This window comes from Sceloporus undulatus, chromosome 4 (genome assembly GCF_019175285.1).
Source record: "Sceloporus undulatus isolate JIND9_A2432 ecotype Alabama chromosome 4, SceUnd_v1.1, whole genome shotgun sequence".
Lineage (NCBI taxonomy): Eukaryota > Metazoa > Chordata > Lepidosauria > Squamata > Phrynosomatidae > Sceloporus > Sceloporus undulatus.
The window spans coordinates 223802117-223817530 of record NC_056525.1 but is presented as its reverse complement, the minus strand read 5'-3'; the positions used below and the strand labels follow the sequence as shown (position 1 = coordinate 223817530).

The window sequence follows — 15414 nt, the reverse complement described above, 5'->3', positions numbered from 1 at the left end:
TCAGGTGGAACAGCAGGTCTACAAAGACAACTGGCCATTTGTGTATTTACATATTCCAACAAACAAGTTATCATGTTGCAACTGAATTACTGTGTCAGACAACACACACACACACATACAACAAAAGCAGAACAAATTGACTGTTCAAAACAATGGCAGTTAATACCTGTATCACTCTTCTAAAGTGCACTGTTGCAGACTTTGCTCTGGCCCCATATTACATTGTACTTATGAAAATGTCTTTCCCACATACCTGAGAGCCCTCTTACATTGAATTTAAGCAGTTTGCTATACTCAAGTGGGAAATATAAGTTAATCTGTCACAGGATATGTAACACATATGGGGCAGCATCAGATGGTATCGTAATATAAAAACATAATGTGTATTAAAACTCATTGTTGATTTTTGGACCACAAATAAAAATGAAGGAACAATCACACTGAATGAATAAATTCTTTTGTATAAATAATATGAGTTAAATTACTTTTAAAAAGCAAAGCACTATGTTATATTTAAGGAACATTCTGAAATTATATTTTATTACTTTTTTAATTTAATAAAGATGCATTTTTATTTTTTGAGTTAACAGGAGCATTTTTAGTAACTTCTTAATTACAGTTTCCTTTACAAACGCACAGACATACACACATTTCAAAATGAAATTGATACAATAATTTACCGTTGTAGAGGAGGAACACTGGGAGACCATGACCTAGTCCGTCCTATACTGTCTCCACGATGAGGGGATCCTGACCGAGAGCAGTGATTGGATGACATCACTTGTTCTGGCACTGATAGGGTTGAGCTTTGAAGATCTCTTCCATTATGTCGGTAATCTAAAGAGAAAGTTCAAAGAGATGAAATAATTACATAGGATACTAGTTCTACATCCCCTCTCCACTTCGTTAAATTTGTACAGATCGTAGAAATGTTGCAGTCCAGAGACAAGATGCCGTATCATATAATGTAGACTGATTGTAATACTAATTACAACTAGCATTTATATAATGCCTTTCAAATCGCTCAAAGCATTTTTTATTTACTGGCAATGCAACATAATACTTACAATAAAATTAATCCTGCTGTATCAGACCAAAGATACATCATCCCAGAGCAGCCTGCCACATACCTGATCAATATAAGAGTGGCCAATAGTGGCTTTGTGCATTGTTCTTCCAAATCTACAGTGATTGGTATTCACAGGCATGCTACTGCTGATCCTGAATGCAGTAAAAATTCATTACAGCCAGTATGTATTGATGCATTTGTCGAATCACGCTTAACACTGAGCCAGTGGCCATATTTCTTATACTTACAAATTCCATTGTTTAACTATGCATTGCCTGAAGAAGTACTGGTACTTCATTTTACCTGTCTTTAATCTCTCAGTAATTCATCTTCACATGATGATACAGGTTTTTTTGGTATACAAAAATGTCCCTCTATCCAGTTTCTCCTAACCATGCCTAACTTTCTACACATGTATCATATTATCTATTCATTGCTTTTTTTTCTCGCATTAGAAAACTATGAAGACAGCATTTGTAGGAGAATAGTTCCAGCCCTTAATCATGTTAGTTGTCACTTTCTGCAGCTTTTTCATCTCTACATCATTTTTGAGATGCAGTGATCAAAACTGTACAAAGACATCATCATATGGTCAGTTTTTTTTATTCTTTCCTAATGGTCATTATGAAATTCATATTTTTCCACAGAGGTTGCACAATGTTTTGATATTTTCACTAAATTGTCAACCACAACCCCAAGATCTCTTTCCTAGTCAATGACTTGCACCTCAATCTCATCAGTCTGTGTGGACATTCACACAATTACAGATACACATTGCCACGTTATTCCCCAGTCACCTAGCTGAACGAGATATTTGCTATTTCCAATTCTTTTTGTTTTCATTGCCCTAAATAATTATCAACAAATTTGATTACCTCATCTACAGAAATCTATAAAGGTTTCCAATACAGGTCCATTGGGGAACCCCACTTCAAATGGCTTGTAGGCCCTCCTGACAGGGCTTGTTTTGAGGGTTTTCTCAGCACTATGTTTCCTACCATTTCCACGATTTTTCAACTCATTGCTTATTTTTTATGTGCATATCCCACCTCCAGCATCATGACTGAGGGGTATCTGCCTATTAGCTTCCCTATTTCTTGGATCATCTTCCCATTCTTCTTTGCCATTCTTTCGGTCCCAATGCTTATTCATATTTCCTTCCATCCATAAACATCTGAGAGATTTTCATCCCAAGCAAAGCTTCAGTGTTTGAAAACAGGCTAATTGGCATTCTATTTGTGAATTGATTCACAACAGGACTCACAATAATTGTGTTGTTGAGGGCTCTGAAGTCGATCCTGACTCGTGGGGCCCCTGTAGATGAGACATCTCCAAGTCTCCATATCCTCCATTGTTCTGCTTAGGTCCTGCAGATTCAGGCCCATGACCTTCCTGATACAGTCTAGCCATCTGGCATGCTTCTTTTAGGGGATTTTCATACTTTTTCTATCCTATCTTGTCTTTGTAATGGTTCCTTGTGTTTGTAATAGTTCTCACTGGAAGCCAAGATGATCAAATTGAGGCTGTAGTATTTTGACAACATCATGAGAAGGTATGACTCATTAGAAAAGAAAATATTGCTAGGAGAGGTAGAAAGTAGTAGAAAGAGAGTGCTCCATAGAATCCCAGCTTTTAACATTTGGGACCCATCACAATAAAGTGCCTACTTTATGTTCCAATTTAACCTGCTTTCACAGTGCTCATTCAGTATAGTCACACTTTGTTTCCTATTTTTTTAACCAGGCATCTGTATGACTTCAAGATCAAAATATTGTCCGCTTATGTGCCCTTCTTTAACTTCCTTCCCCACTTAATTTAAAAATCTGACTTTTTAAAGCACAGATGTAGGTGACCCAGCAGACGTTATATTGATTCTGCAATTAGTTATAGACCATATAGATTATTTAAGACATGTCTTTCTCAGTGTTCTATCTTTCCTTTTTAAGAATCTGTTCTCTCATATGAAACATCATTTGTAAATAGTATTGCTATTCATTTATTTTTCTCTTTTTCATTCTTCCTAAACTGCAACCATGGGAGGCTCAATTATAATGAGGATTCAGCAAGGGGATAGAGTCTCTTTAATCCTTTCTGATCTTCGCTATACTCTCCATGAAAATCCCAGCCCCAGATATTTAGGAGAGAGGCAAGGGGGTTGCCCCCCCAACTGCAAAGTTTTGCTTTGCATTCCAGAGGTCAGGAAGCACAGCTGCTCTTCCATTTGTCATCCAAAAATGAACAATGATGACTGGGTCCTGCTAAATCATCAATGTGTAGAAACAACCTTAATTTATCAAAATTATATGAAGATCACAGAATGCATTGCTCATTGTTCTAATGTTACTCCTGTTGATGTTGTTGTTTAAACTGCATCCAAGGCCAGAAATTTACAGCCAGAAATTTCTATACGGAAAGGAAGACACTATTACAGCACTAGAAGGTAATTTATACAAAGAATCCATGATCTTTAATTACACTCCTGACACAAGCCATATGGAAATAAATGTAGTGTGCACCAGTAGGGGAAAAAATCTGCCCAGGAGCTAATTTTAGCTTTACGTTGGTCATGAAAAGATAATAAGATATTTTCATATAAAATCAAGATACAAAGTAGTGGCTATTTAGTACAAATAGACTACAAAAAGATTATACCTACTAATTAAGACTGGTAAATCTCTTATCTTATTTTTTAAATATTTCCTTATTATTATTATTATTATTATTATTATTATTATTATTAACCTTTATTTATGAAGCACTGTAAGTTTACACAGCGCTGTACATGCAATCTTTTTAGTTAGACGGTTCCCTGCCCTCGGGCTTACAATCTAAAAAGACATGACACAGAAGGAGAAGGGAGTGGTGGCGGGAAAGGGTAAGAGGTCTAGCAGTTCCTCTCTACCTCCGAGGCCTGGACCAAGGCAGATGGACTGGAGGGAGGGCTTGGCTTCAAAATGGAAGGCTAATCTTCATCCAGGGAAAATAAATACTCTCAAGTAGGATAATACATATACAATATATAGCAATACGGGAAATGGTTCGATAAAATTTCCTTGAAGATTCCTTGCCTGTATGCTTTCAGTTGTATTTCTTTCTGATCTGCAATATTCAGCCATATAGGAAAGACAAGATGATGTGTTATTGCACTGGATGTAAAGAATATATATTTAAATCAGGATGACAAAATGATGAAGTCACAACTTGAGTTCAAGAGCCAATATTAAGAGATAGATGTGGATGTTAAAACAACACAATGTTAAATAAATCAAAACTTCCTAAAGTGACAGCAAAACTGAAAACTGCAAGATAGCATGGAGGGTTAGATTACACTTGTCACTCCACTTGCCAGTTCAAGCACTATCGAAGTAATAATGAAGACACTGAAATAGTTCAACATTTTCCATATCATGGCTCAGTCATTAATCAGAATGTACACTGCAGTCAAGAAGTCAGAGGAAGACTATGACTAGGAAAGGCAGCTATGAATAAAGTAAGCAAGATCTTCAAGTTTAAAGATATAAAATTGAATACTAAAGTTAGTATTGTCCATGTCATCATATTGCCCACTTCTATGTACGATTGTTAAAGTTGGACAGTGAGGAAAACTGATATGAAGAAAACCAACTATTTGAAATGTGGTGCTGGAGAAGAGTTCTACAGACAATATGGACTGATAAAAAGACAAATAAATGGGTCCTAGAACAAATCAAGCCTGAACTCTCCACAGAAGTCAAGATGAGAAAACGGAGAATGTCGTTCTTTGGCCATATCATGAGAAAACATAACTCACTGGAAATGCTTGGTAAGGTAGAAGACAGTAGGAAAAGAGGAAGACCGCATTCCAGATGGATAGACTCAATGAAGTAAGCCACAGCCCTGAATCTACAAGACCTGATCAGAGCTGATGATGATAGGGTGACTTGAAGGTCTCTCATACATGGGGTTGTTGTACATCGAAATTGACTAGATGGCAGTTAACAACAACAAAATAAGTTGTGAACAATAAACAAATATAAATGAAATGCACCAAATTTCAAAAATTTGATATTATTCAAATTAATATGGGGAAACAGAATGGTTCCCAATTGGCAAAGGGGTCAGGTAAGGATGCATTCTATACTTACCAGCTTGTATGCAGACAATATTATACAAAGAACAGGTTTAGACTCAGAAGAAGGAGAAGTGAATATAGGAGAAAGGAACATCAAAAATCTAAGATATAATACTAGCAGAAAACATCAGAGACATCAAAATGAACTTTGTCTCTTAGAAGAGCTTTGGTTTTAATAACAGCCTGGTGACCTTTACGACTCAAATCAAGTGTCTGGTCCATAAGAGAGCAAGCAAGAATCAAACAAGAATCTTAGAGGTCATCTTCTGTGACTATATTCACTCATTAGATAGCAAACAACTGTGCTTCAGACATTAGAGCTATTATTATTATTATTATTATTATTATTATTAATTATTAACCTTTATTTATAAAGTGCTGTAAATTTACACAGCGCTGTACATACAATCTTTTAGTCAGATGGTTCCCTGCCCTCAGGCTTACAATCTAAAAAGACACAACACAAAAGGAGAAGGAATGGTTGTGGGGAAGGGGATCAGGTCCAGCAGTTTTTCTCCACCTCAAAGGCCTGGCCCAAGGCAGATGGACTGGAGGAAAGGCTTGGCTTCTTAAGGGATGGTTAAAAGGAGGCATCCTGGGTCAGAGAGGGGCTTGCCCCTGGGAACGCTTCTCTAAACAATGGCGGGATATAGACTGCCAATTTGGGGCGGTCTGGCCCCGCCCCTTTCCCCGGAGTATCGGGGCTTCAGCGGTTACACCGGCAGCCGCTGAGGCCCCGATCCGCTGCTTTTCGGGCTGCGGGGAAGCAGCAAAACGCCGCTTCCCCGCAGCCAGAAAAGGGATGTCCCTGGGGCTTCAAGCCCCAAGGACACCCCGCGGCGGCGGGGAGCAGAGAAAGGGGCCGCTTGGCCCCTTTCTCGTTTAGTCCGCTGGGCGCAGCCTTCAGACGGCTGCGCCCAGTGGACTAAACCCGGAAGGAGCTCCGAAATGGAGCTCCTTCCTGCTCCGTGTCCAGGGCGCACTAAGCGCCCTGGCGCGGAGCTACTAGACGGGGCGGCGCGGCCATGACGTACTCACGGCGACAGCCGTGCGGAAGGGCCGCCGCCGTTTAGTGCGTGTTCGTCACGCACTAGGGTTAGGGCGGTGCGGAAGCACCGCCCTTTCGTAACCCTAGTGCGTGGCGAACACGCACTAAACTGCCGGTGTGTAACCGGCCAATATTGTCTTTAACTCAGTTTTGAAACTGGGTAAAGAAGTGATGAGGTGTGCATGTGGGGGAAGAAGGTTCCAGGAGTAAGGGGCAGCAAGTGAGAAAGGACGAATTCGGGAGGGGGCAATGGTAATCCTACACTGGGACAGGAGACCTTGACTACCAGAGCGGAGGGTGCGAGTAAGAATGTAAGGAGAAAAAAGGTCAGATAAGTAAGTGGGGGCCCAATCCATGGAGGGCTTTGAAAGTCAATAACAAAAGCTTGTACCAGATGCGGAAGGGGAAGGGGAGCCAATGAAGGGAGGAGAAAAGAGGAGAAACATGGTCAAAGCGGCGAGCGGATGTGACAATACGGGCAGCTGAATACTGGACAGAGATTAAAGGATGGAGGTGTGAAAGAGGAAGCCCTGTTAGAAGGAGGTTACAATAATCTAGTCGTGAAACCACTAGGGCATGGACCAGAGTTTTGGCAGTAGAGGCTGAGAGGAATGGACAGATCATAGCAACAGGCGTTGGCGGTGGCCGGGATCTGGGGAATAAATGACAGAGAAGAGTCAAAAATGAAGCCAAGACTGCAGGCTTGATGAACCGGTTGAATAGAAGTGTCATTGACAGAAACAGAAAAGGAATAATGAAGGGTGGGTTTAGGTGGAAAGACGAGAAGCTCAGTCTTAGACATGTTGAGCTTCAAGCGTCAACGCCACATCCACTGAGAGATGGCAGACAAGAAGAAACTTGGTGTTCAAGCCCCGTTTTTAGTGTGAGCGACTTAAAGTATTTGGTTAAGTGCTAGTGTTGTTTTCATAATCATAATCATGTCTACAAACATATATTATTTTTGAAAATCCAGTGTATTTCATTATCCACAAAATGTTGTAACATTGCCCTTTTAGTAGTAGACTCATCTTCTTTAATAAGAAAAACAATGTTTCCCAATAACCAAGCCACAAACCTCATCTCAGTCTGAATGTAAATGAGATTCATATAGGAAAAAAAATCAGCGAAAACAAGAAACATGTTGAAGCCAGATTAATCAACTGGCAGAGTTGTGAAAAAGTAGGAAGATCTGCTTTATCTCACTGAAGAGTTTAATTGTAATTTAGATTTTTTTCCCTGAAGCAAGAAAAATATCCAGAATGGTTACAGCCAAACGCCTTCTTGCAATAATGAGCAATACATAAAATGGCTTCTGCACCTAAAATGACCTGGAAGTCTAATCATGTAAGTAAGATAAACAGCTGAAAGAGCATTCTATTTGCTGTGTACTGGAAGGCCAGACCCAAAGCCTTCTGTGAGGAGCCCTTAGGAGAGGTCTCTGTTGCTATTTGAGTAAAATCCCCCCCTTCTTTTCTTGCAAAACGAACAAACAATTCCAAAGCAGGTTATCTTGTCAGTTATTGCAGAGGTAAGCAAAAAGACTGCTCCAGCACTAAATCCTAAAATCAAACTCTTTGCAAAGGCAGAGAATTTTCCCCAAATACTGTTTCAAAGTGCCTCTAATTATTGAGCTGATCATAAATTGAACCATTGGGATTTTGCTCATACAACGAAGGAAAAGCCTGGTGACAGAACACAAAAATCAAGCATTGCTCCTGTCCTCTTTTTCTCTAGAGAATTTCAGAGGAAAAATAATGTACAACAAGGTCAGTTTTATAGAAAACACAGCTCAGTTGTAGAATTTATGTGCAATCTCATAGGAACATCAATACAGCCTGTGTAATGTAGATGCACTCAGTCTCCCCTTGGAACTGAGGTGTCTGGTGAATTCGTTGTCAGAGCAAATCCACTATCAGTGTTATAGCTGCTCCTCTGAATTATATTGGAGACATCCAGGTGCTAGACCCCATTCTCAAGGTAGGTTCAGCATTGTGACAGCTCCCAATCAACTAAAAGAAGATTCACAGTGGATTTACATTTGCCCATAATTTGGAATATTCCTATCCATTATATATCTATATCCAACATTCTAGAAATTATTGGATATTTCATTTCTCAAAGGTTGCAGTGATACATGCCTTTATGCAACAAGTTGCTGAAAGAAGTGTTTTTGTTCACAGCTCCAGACAATTTGGAAAAGGAACACTGTAGCACTCTTCATATATACCTGAGAAGAAAGATGTCCAGGAGTGGAGAAAAATAAAATAAATCTAACCATCTCCTAAAGCTTTCTCTCCTACACTACAGAGCTGGCATTTCTATATCAATATAGTGGGAAGTGACAGTGGAGAGGGAAAAGGTATTTTCACCAACATGACCTCTCCTACATGCCTCATTTCGTCTTTTAACATTTTCTTTTAACCTCTTCTTCTACTAATACATGAAATCTGTCTCTAAAAATGCTTTCAGCCAAGTCTCCTGATCTTTGGCTTCTTCAAACAAGAGCTGGATAAGTGCACTGGTAATAATAATAATAATAATTTGTTTTATTTATATATCGCTATTCCAAAGATCATAGTGGTGAACAGCAAGTAAGCTAATTAGCAAGTAAGCTAATTTGCCCCCAACAGTCTGGGTACTCATTTTAGCGACCTCGGAAGGATGCAAGCCTGAGTCGAGCTTGGGCTCTTTTGCTGGTCTTGAACTCACAACCTTGTGGTTTCGAGTGAATGGCTGCAGTACAGGCGTTTAACCACTGCGCCACCAGGGCTCCTAAGCACTCCACCAGTCTAGGAAACATTGTGCTAAATTTTAGCAATGTGACAGAAAAAAAAAGAGACTAAAAACAAAGTGACTGAGGCATGCATCTTGCTTTTGAACATTATTCCACAAGTATGATTCTGCTTTACAGCAGTGCTACTTCTATACACACATTATTTTAAAGAAAAAATATGTATGGCTTCAATGCTACTATAGTACTGAAATTCAACATCATGATAGAAATGTCAGAAATATTAGTGACTGCAGCAACATCAGCTTAGGGGAGCCACAAAATGGAAACAGGGAAGCATGCAGCCCATTGTTGCTTTAAATCCTACCATCCACCCTATAAGCCCAACTACCATCAAGATACTTCTATTCTTGATTGCTTTGTTTCTTCTAAAATGTTGTATTACAGATTTATATATCTTGCATACCAAGAGTGCTTGCTGCATGTGTGGAGAACCTTTATACTATTTATAAGCGGCACCAATTTGTTTCCAAACTGATAGGCACTCAAGTACCTGAGTTTGCTATTAGAGAAAATGATACAGTGTTATAATATACAAGCATCATAGATGTTTAAAAAGCATATTACCCTTGAATTTAGCTTTTCTGGGTCACCTGATATTTGCTTTCTTTGAATGTCTAAGTCCAGTTCTTGCATTCCTGTTTCTATTGTGTCCTGATTAGCACACACAGTTCATTCCAAATTATTTCTCTCACACACAACAGGTCTTGAATATTCCACTACAGGAACATAGCTCCTTGAAGAGAAGGAATATAAAAATCTTCTAGTTTTCCTTCCCTCTCAAACTGAATATTTGGCAATGTGACATGATTCTGCATTGGGACAAGCTTACAAGTAATAATTCAAAATTATATAATGACTAAAGCGAGCCCTTTGTGGGGGTTTGGTCCCATGACTTCATATGGATATCAAAATCTGCAGATGCTCAAGTCCTATTATATACAATGGGGTAATAAAATGGTGTCCCTTATATAAAATGGCAAAATCAAGGTTTGCTTTTTGGAATTTAAAAAAATATATATTTCAAGCTATGGATGGTGGGATCCGTGGATGCCGAATCTGTGGATACAGAAAGCTGACCCTATTTCAAAGAGAAACCTATAGTTCAGTAATCACTCTGTGTGTGTGTGTGTGTGTGTGTGTGTGTGAGAGAGAGAGAGAGAGAGAGAGAGAGAGAACGAAAGAGAAGTGAACTTGGTCATGTTCCTCTTTAGGTACGCTAAGCTGCTGGTAATAGTAGCAACAGATCTGTTTAGATTTTTGACAGTTATTTCAAAAATTAGATGACAAATCTTTTGTCATTTACATTTTGTTTCTTAGCTTGTATGTAGTTTGTGACACTTCTGGTTTAAGAATTTGATTATTCAATTTGAATCTTTTTTATGTTTTATTTTCCTCTAAAAGTTGAATAGCAGATAGTTGGTTCATTTCAGTGTGTCTAAAACTGGTTATTTCCTACACTTCTGGCCCAAGTAATGTTAATGCTGCAAAATAATTCATAACACAGAACAGTGAATTTCTAAAATAACATTTTAAAATACAACTCAAATTTTAGAAAAGCTTTCAGATTCATTAAGTACTAATATGTACTTTTCTCTGATTCACGTTGGGAGCTAGATTATATTGTGACATTTCTAAAGTGAGCAGGAAAATTTTTCTTACCTGACACTACTCCTATTCCATCATCACAATCATAGTCTGAGACTTCACTATCACTTATTCGTTTGGATCCTTAAAAAAAAAGAAAAAAAGAAAAAGAACTATTATTGGATTAATTCTACTATTATACAAAATGAAGGCTATATTTATGAAAGTTCATTAATAGTTAATGATAACAGTCAGTCAGTATATTCATTTGTTTCTCATAAGACAAATGATAGTTGCCAACATACAAAGAATAACAGAATTTCAAATATTAATGAAGCAAGCACAGCACTTACTAAAAGAACTAGAGCTTAGTCAGCAAATGCAGATTCTAAGTCCATTATGACTCTTTAATATTGGGTCATGTAAGGAAAAGCAAGTATATGTTCAAACATTAGTTGCCTCCTTAACTTTATGTAAACATGCTTACCCTCTTCTTTTTATTTCTACGCAGCAGAGAAGAGAAATTGTCCCAGAGTTTGCAGTCAAGCATATTTAATTTAAGTTTTTATAATACAAGACTCCTACTGCATTTTGGCCTTCTTGGAAAATGTAAGATTCAAAATGAGTAAATATTACAGTTAGGTGAATCAATGAACAGAACCAAAGAGACTGAAAAGAATACCCCTTTCAAATCTCCTTCAACATGTGTGTAGTTTGCAAATGTCACAGAAGAGAACCATAGCTAAAACAAGTGCCTTCCCCTTTTATATTCATAAAGAGGACCAAAGTTGTTGTATGACGTGGACTGAAATACAGCAACGCAAGTGGTGCTGTTGGACTTTGGAACAGTAAGCCCATTCAGAAAAATGGAGGGTCTAAACACAGGAAAGTTGGTATATCACATTTCAAAAGATTCAATAGAGTGCATATTAGCACGTGAAGAGGAGCCCCCTATAAAATCATTAAGCATTCTTCTTATCTGTTAAGCCAAGTTGTGAATGTCATTGAAGAATGGAACACATTATGTACAGTATTAATCCGGCAATAAAACTCTTTTATGCTGATGAAGACTTGTAGTGAGCCAAAACGGCCGCAGAGTACTCCGGAGGTAGCCGTCTGTATACAACCGATGAAGGACCTTGCTACCAGTAAAAAATTACAAGTTCCAACTTTAGGCTTATTTTGCTCCAAATACCATTAATGTTTGTTCCCTAGATTGTGGACAATATTGGGGTGTTGCAGCAGTACAGTGTCATTCACTGCCAACACTAGAGACCGTGTTTATATGGACTTTTATCACCTTATTCTTCAGATGGACACTGTTGTTTATTAATGTCTTTTGATACTTCACCAATGTGGATTTAGATACAGATAGTTTGTAAAATAGATGTGTGGAAGTAATTACAGATATCACTTGTTGTTCCCTTTGTTCCTAGACTTTCAGAGAAACAAGTCATGCCAGACAAATCTAATCTCTTTTTTTGATAAAATTACCAGCTTCGTAGATGAAGGGAATTTCAGCAAGGCTTTTGACAGGGTTCCTCATGACATTCTTGCAAACAAGCTAGTGAAATGTGGGCTAGACAAAGTAACTGTTACATGGATTAGTAATTGGTTGACTGGCCGAACCCAAAGGCTTCTCAACAATGGCTCCTTTTCATCCTGGATAGAAGTGACCAGTGGGGTCCCACAGGGCTCTGTCCTGGGCCCAGTGCTGTTCAACATATTTATCAATGACTTGGATGAAAGAATTAGGGGCATACCTATCACATTTGCAGATGACACCAAACTAGGAGGAATAGCTAATACTCTAGAGGACAGGATCAAAATTCAAAATGACCTTAATAGATTAGAAAGCTGGGCCAAAGCTAACAAAATGAATTTCAACACGGAGAAATGTAAGGTACTGCACTTAGGGCAGAAAAATGAAATGCACAGATATAGAATGGGTGACACCTGGCTGAACGAGACTACATGTGAAAGGGATCTAGGAGTTCAAGTAGACCACAAGTTGAACATGAGTCAATAGTGCGATGCAGCAGCTAAAAAGACCAATGCAATTTTAGGCTGCATCAATAGAAGTATAGTGTCTAGATCAAGGGAAGTAATAGTGGCATTCTATTCAGCTCTGGTCAGGCCCCACCTGGAATATTGTGTCCAGTTCTGGGCACCACAATTCAAAAAGGATGTTGAGAAACTGGAGCGTGTCCAAAGGAAGGAGCTGGGGATGTTTAGCCTGGAGAAGAGCAGGTTAAGAGGTGATATGATAGCCCTGTTTAAATACTTGAAGGGATGTCATATTGAGGAGGGAGCTAGATTGTTTTCTGCTGTTGCAGAGACTAGGATCCAGAAAATGGATGCAAGCTACAGGAAAAGAGATTCCACTTCAACATTAGGAGGAACTTCCTGACAGTAAGGGCTGTCCGACAGTGGAACGCACTCCTTCCTCGGAGTATAGTGGAGTCTCCTTCCTTAGAGGTCTTTAAACAGAGGCTGGATAGCCATCTGTCGGGGATGCTTTGATTGAGATTTCCTGCATGGCAGGGGGTTGGACTAGATGGCTCTTGCAGTCTCTTCCAACTCTGTGATTCTATGATTCTAGGCTCTAAGGTCTTCAGAAGCCACATACAGGGGGTCCCAAGGACCACATGCAGCCTGTTGTTGTTCTATGCTTTCAAGTTGTTTCTGACATGCCAAGAAAACCCCATAATACATTTGCCTTAGGGCTGCTGTAAGTCAGAAATGACTTGAAGGCACACAACACACACACAAAGCAAACCTATCACAGGGTTATTTTAGCAAAATCTGTTCAGAGGGTTTGCTTTATGCTGTCCTCTAAGACTAAGAGAGTGTGACTTGCTCAAGGTCACCTACTGGGTTTACATGGCTGAGCAGGGATTCAAACCCTAGTCTCTAGAGTCGTAATCCAACACTCATACCACTACACCATGCTACCCACCCCTCATTTAGCATAGATAAGTTTATTGTGAATGCAAGACTGTGATTTTAATATAAACCCTTTGACATTTCAGATAACCTACTCTGTCGCAAAACAGTAGAACTCTCCCACAAAGGGGTTAATAGCCATCTTTCTCATTTAACATGACTGGGTAATATTTACATTTGTGTTAACTATTGTCAACCACTGTTCATAACTCAGCATTTAAAACCACATTTGAACTCTACTACAAATCCTAGATTAGGAACAGAACTTGATTGCTTTTAATCTCTCTTTAACTTTGTAGACATAGTTGGTATAATATGCCTTTAAACAACAGAAAAATACTTTTACTGACTGGTGACTCACAGCCAACAGTCTATATTAGTGGATCAGGAGACTGGTCACATATCAGTTGACAGTCGAGAACTGACAGTTGGAATGTTTGTTTGGTTGTGAGTTATTGTTGGATCAGCAGGTTGCTTGATGTTAGATACTGTGAGTTAGTTTGTAGCTGTGAGGCAGACTTTGGAATTGATTGACAGTCAGAGAAGAATACACACACACACACACTCACACACACACACACGTGTATATTGTATTATATTGTACATATTACAACTGAAGATAAAAGCCTCCAGAACCTTGGATGAATCAACTGTCTGTGATTGTGTTTTGTTTTGTTTTTAATTGTGAAAAGTGTTCAGCGCACTGCCAATACCAATAGCTGGGTTTTGTTTTGTTTTGTTTGTATATTCTGCTGTGTATATTGTTTTTTTGCTGTAGCTGGATGATTTTTCTGATAGCTGGTCCCAATTTAATATACTTGCCAACAGACACATCACTGAACCAAGATGAAAGGGAGTGAAAGCCCAGGTGTATTAATATGAGAAAAGGAAAAGGGCTGGGATTGGGGTGATGAAAGGATGACTGGAAAGTTAAATTGAACACAAGAGGGAGAATTCTAGCTGGAATCCATATAGGGAACATCAATTGAAAGAAATGCTTCTCTCAGCAGAATCTGGAGGAGGTGTTCTCTCCTAACTGGTGCAGCCACCTGCCTACTCCAAAAACTTGCTCCAAGCTTTCAACAAACCCTTTGAGGATGGTTTTCAGGAGGCACTGAAGACTGTAGGGGAAAGTTTATTAGTAAAAATAATATGTCATACTGCTGCTCCTGCTGCAGTACCAGTACAAGGTTTAATTTAGCTATCTGCCAGTAACCTCTGAATGCTAATAAAAAGCCAGAATTTACTGAAAAGGCAGTAGCTCCTTGCACACACAGGGCTCAGATCTCCCACTCCAAAGTGACACAGGCTTTAAGATTCATTCCCAACACCAAAATTAAAAGGGGCATAGCATGAGCTACGGGTGTACATAACATCAGAACGAGTAGGTAGAACGGGGCTGGCAAAGTGCAGATCGTAAGCTGTTTACAGCCCCAGTCTCTCTAAAGAAAAACACAGGCCCCTTTCTTACCTCCTTATCTCCCCCCTCCCCCATTTATGGCCCTCAAAATGCTAAACACACTCTTTATGTACAAGAATTGTAATTTCTCCCCTAAAGGCCTTTTAGGCTTATCCAATTGCTTTTGAAAAAAGACCATCAAGGGCCTAAAAAGGATGCGGTTTGAAAACTGGATGAAATGGCTTATTGCATCACCTAGAGACCCTGAAAACTATCTCCTTGCTCTAAATACTAGAGTTATGCAAGAACAGCAGAAATTGGAACAGTAGGTATGACTCTCCATGGTCCCCATGTTCAACTTACAGATAAACAAACTTAACATATATAAAAATGACAAACTAAGTTAAATAAGGTGGTCAAAGACAGAGGAAGAAATTAGGTATTAAATAAGTAGCTAAAATTA

At 39.0% G+C, this 15414-nt stretch overlaps 1 protein-coding gene across 6 annotated transcripts in view; it reads right to left on the bottom strand.

Moving 5' to 3' along the window:
- The window catches only part of RIMS2 (regulating synaptic membrane exocytosis 2), a 464483-nt gene that overhangs the window by 166937 nt on the left and 282132 nt on the right, over window positions 1-15414 (bottom strand). For all 6 annotated transcript variants that reach the window (XM_042462971.1, XM_042462968.1, XM_042462972.1 and 3 more), the window contains 2 exons: window positions 10682-10750; window positions 681-837 (listed from right to left, as the gene is read on the bottom strand). In XM_042462971.1, coding sequence (XP_042318905.1) covers window positions 681-837; window positions 10682-10750 — 226 coding nt within the window. The remainder of the gene's footprint in view (window positions 1-680; window positions 838-10681; window positions 10751-15414) is intronic.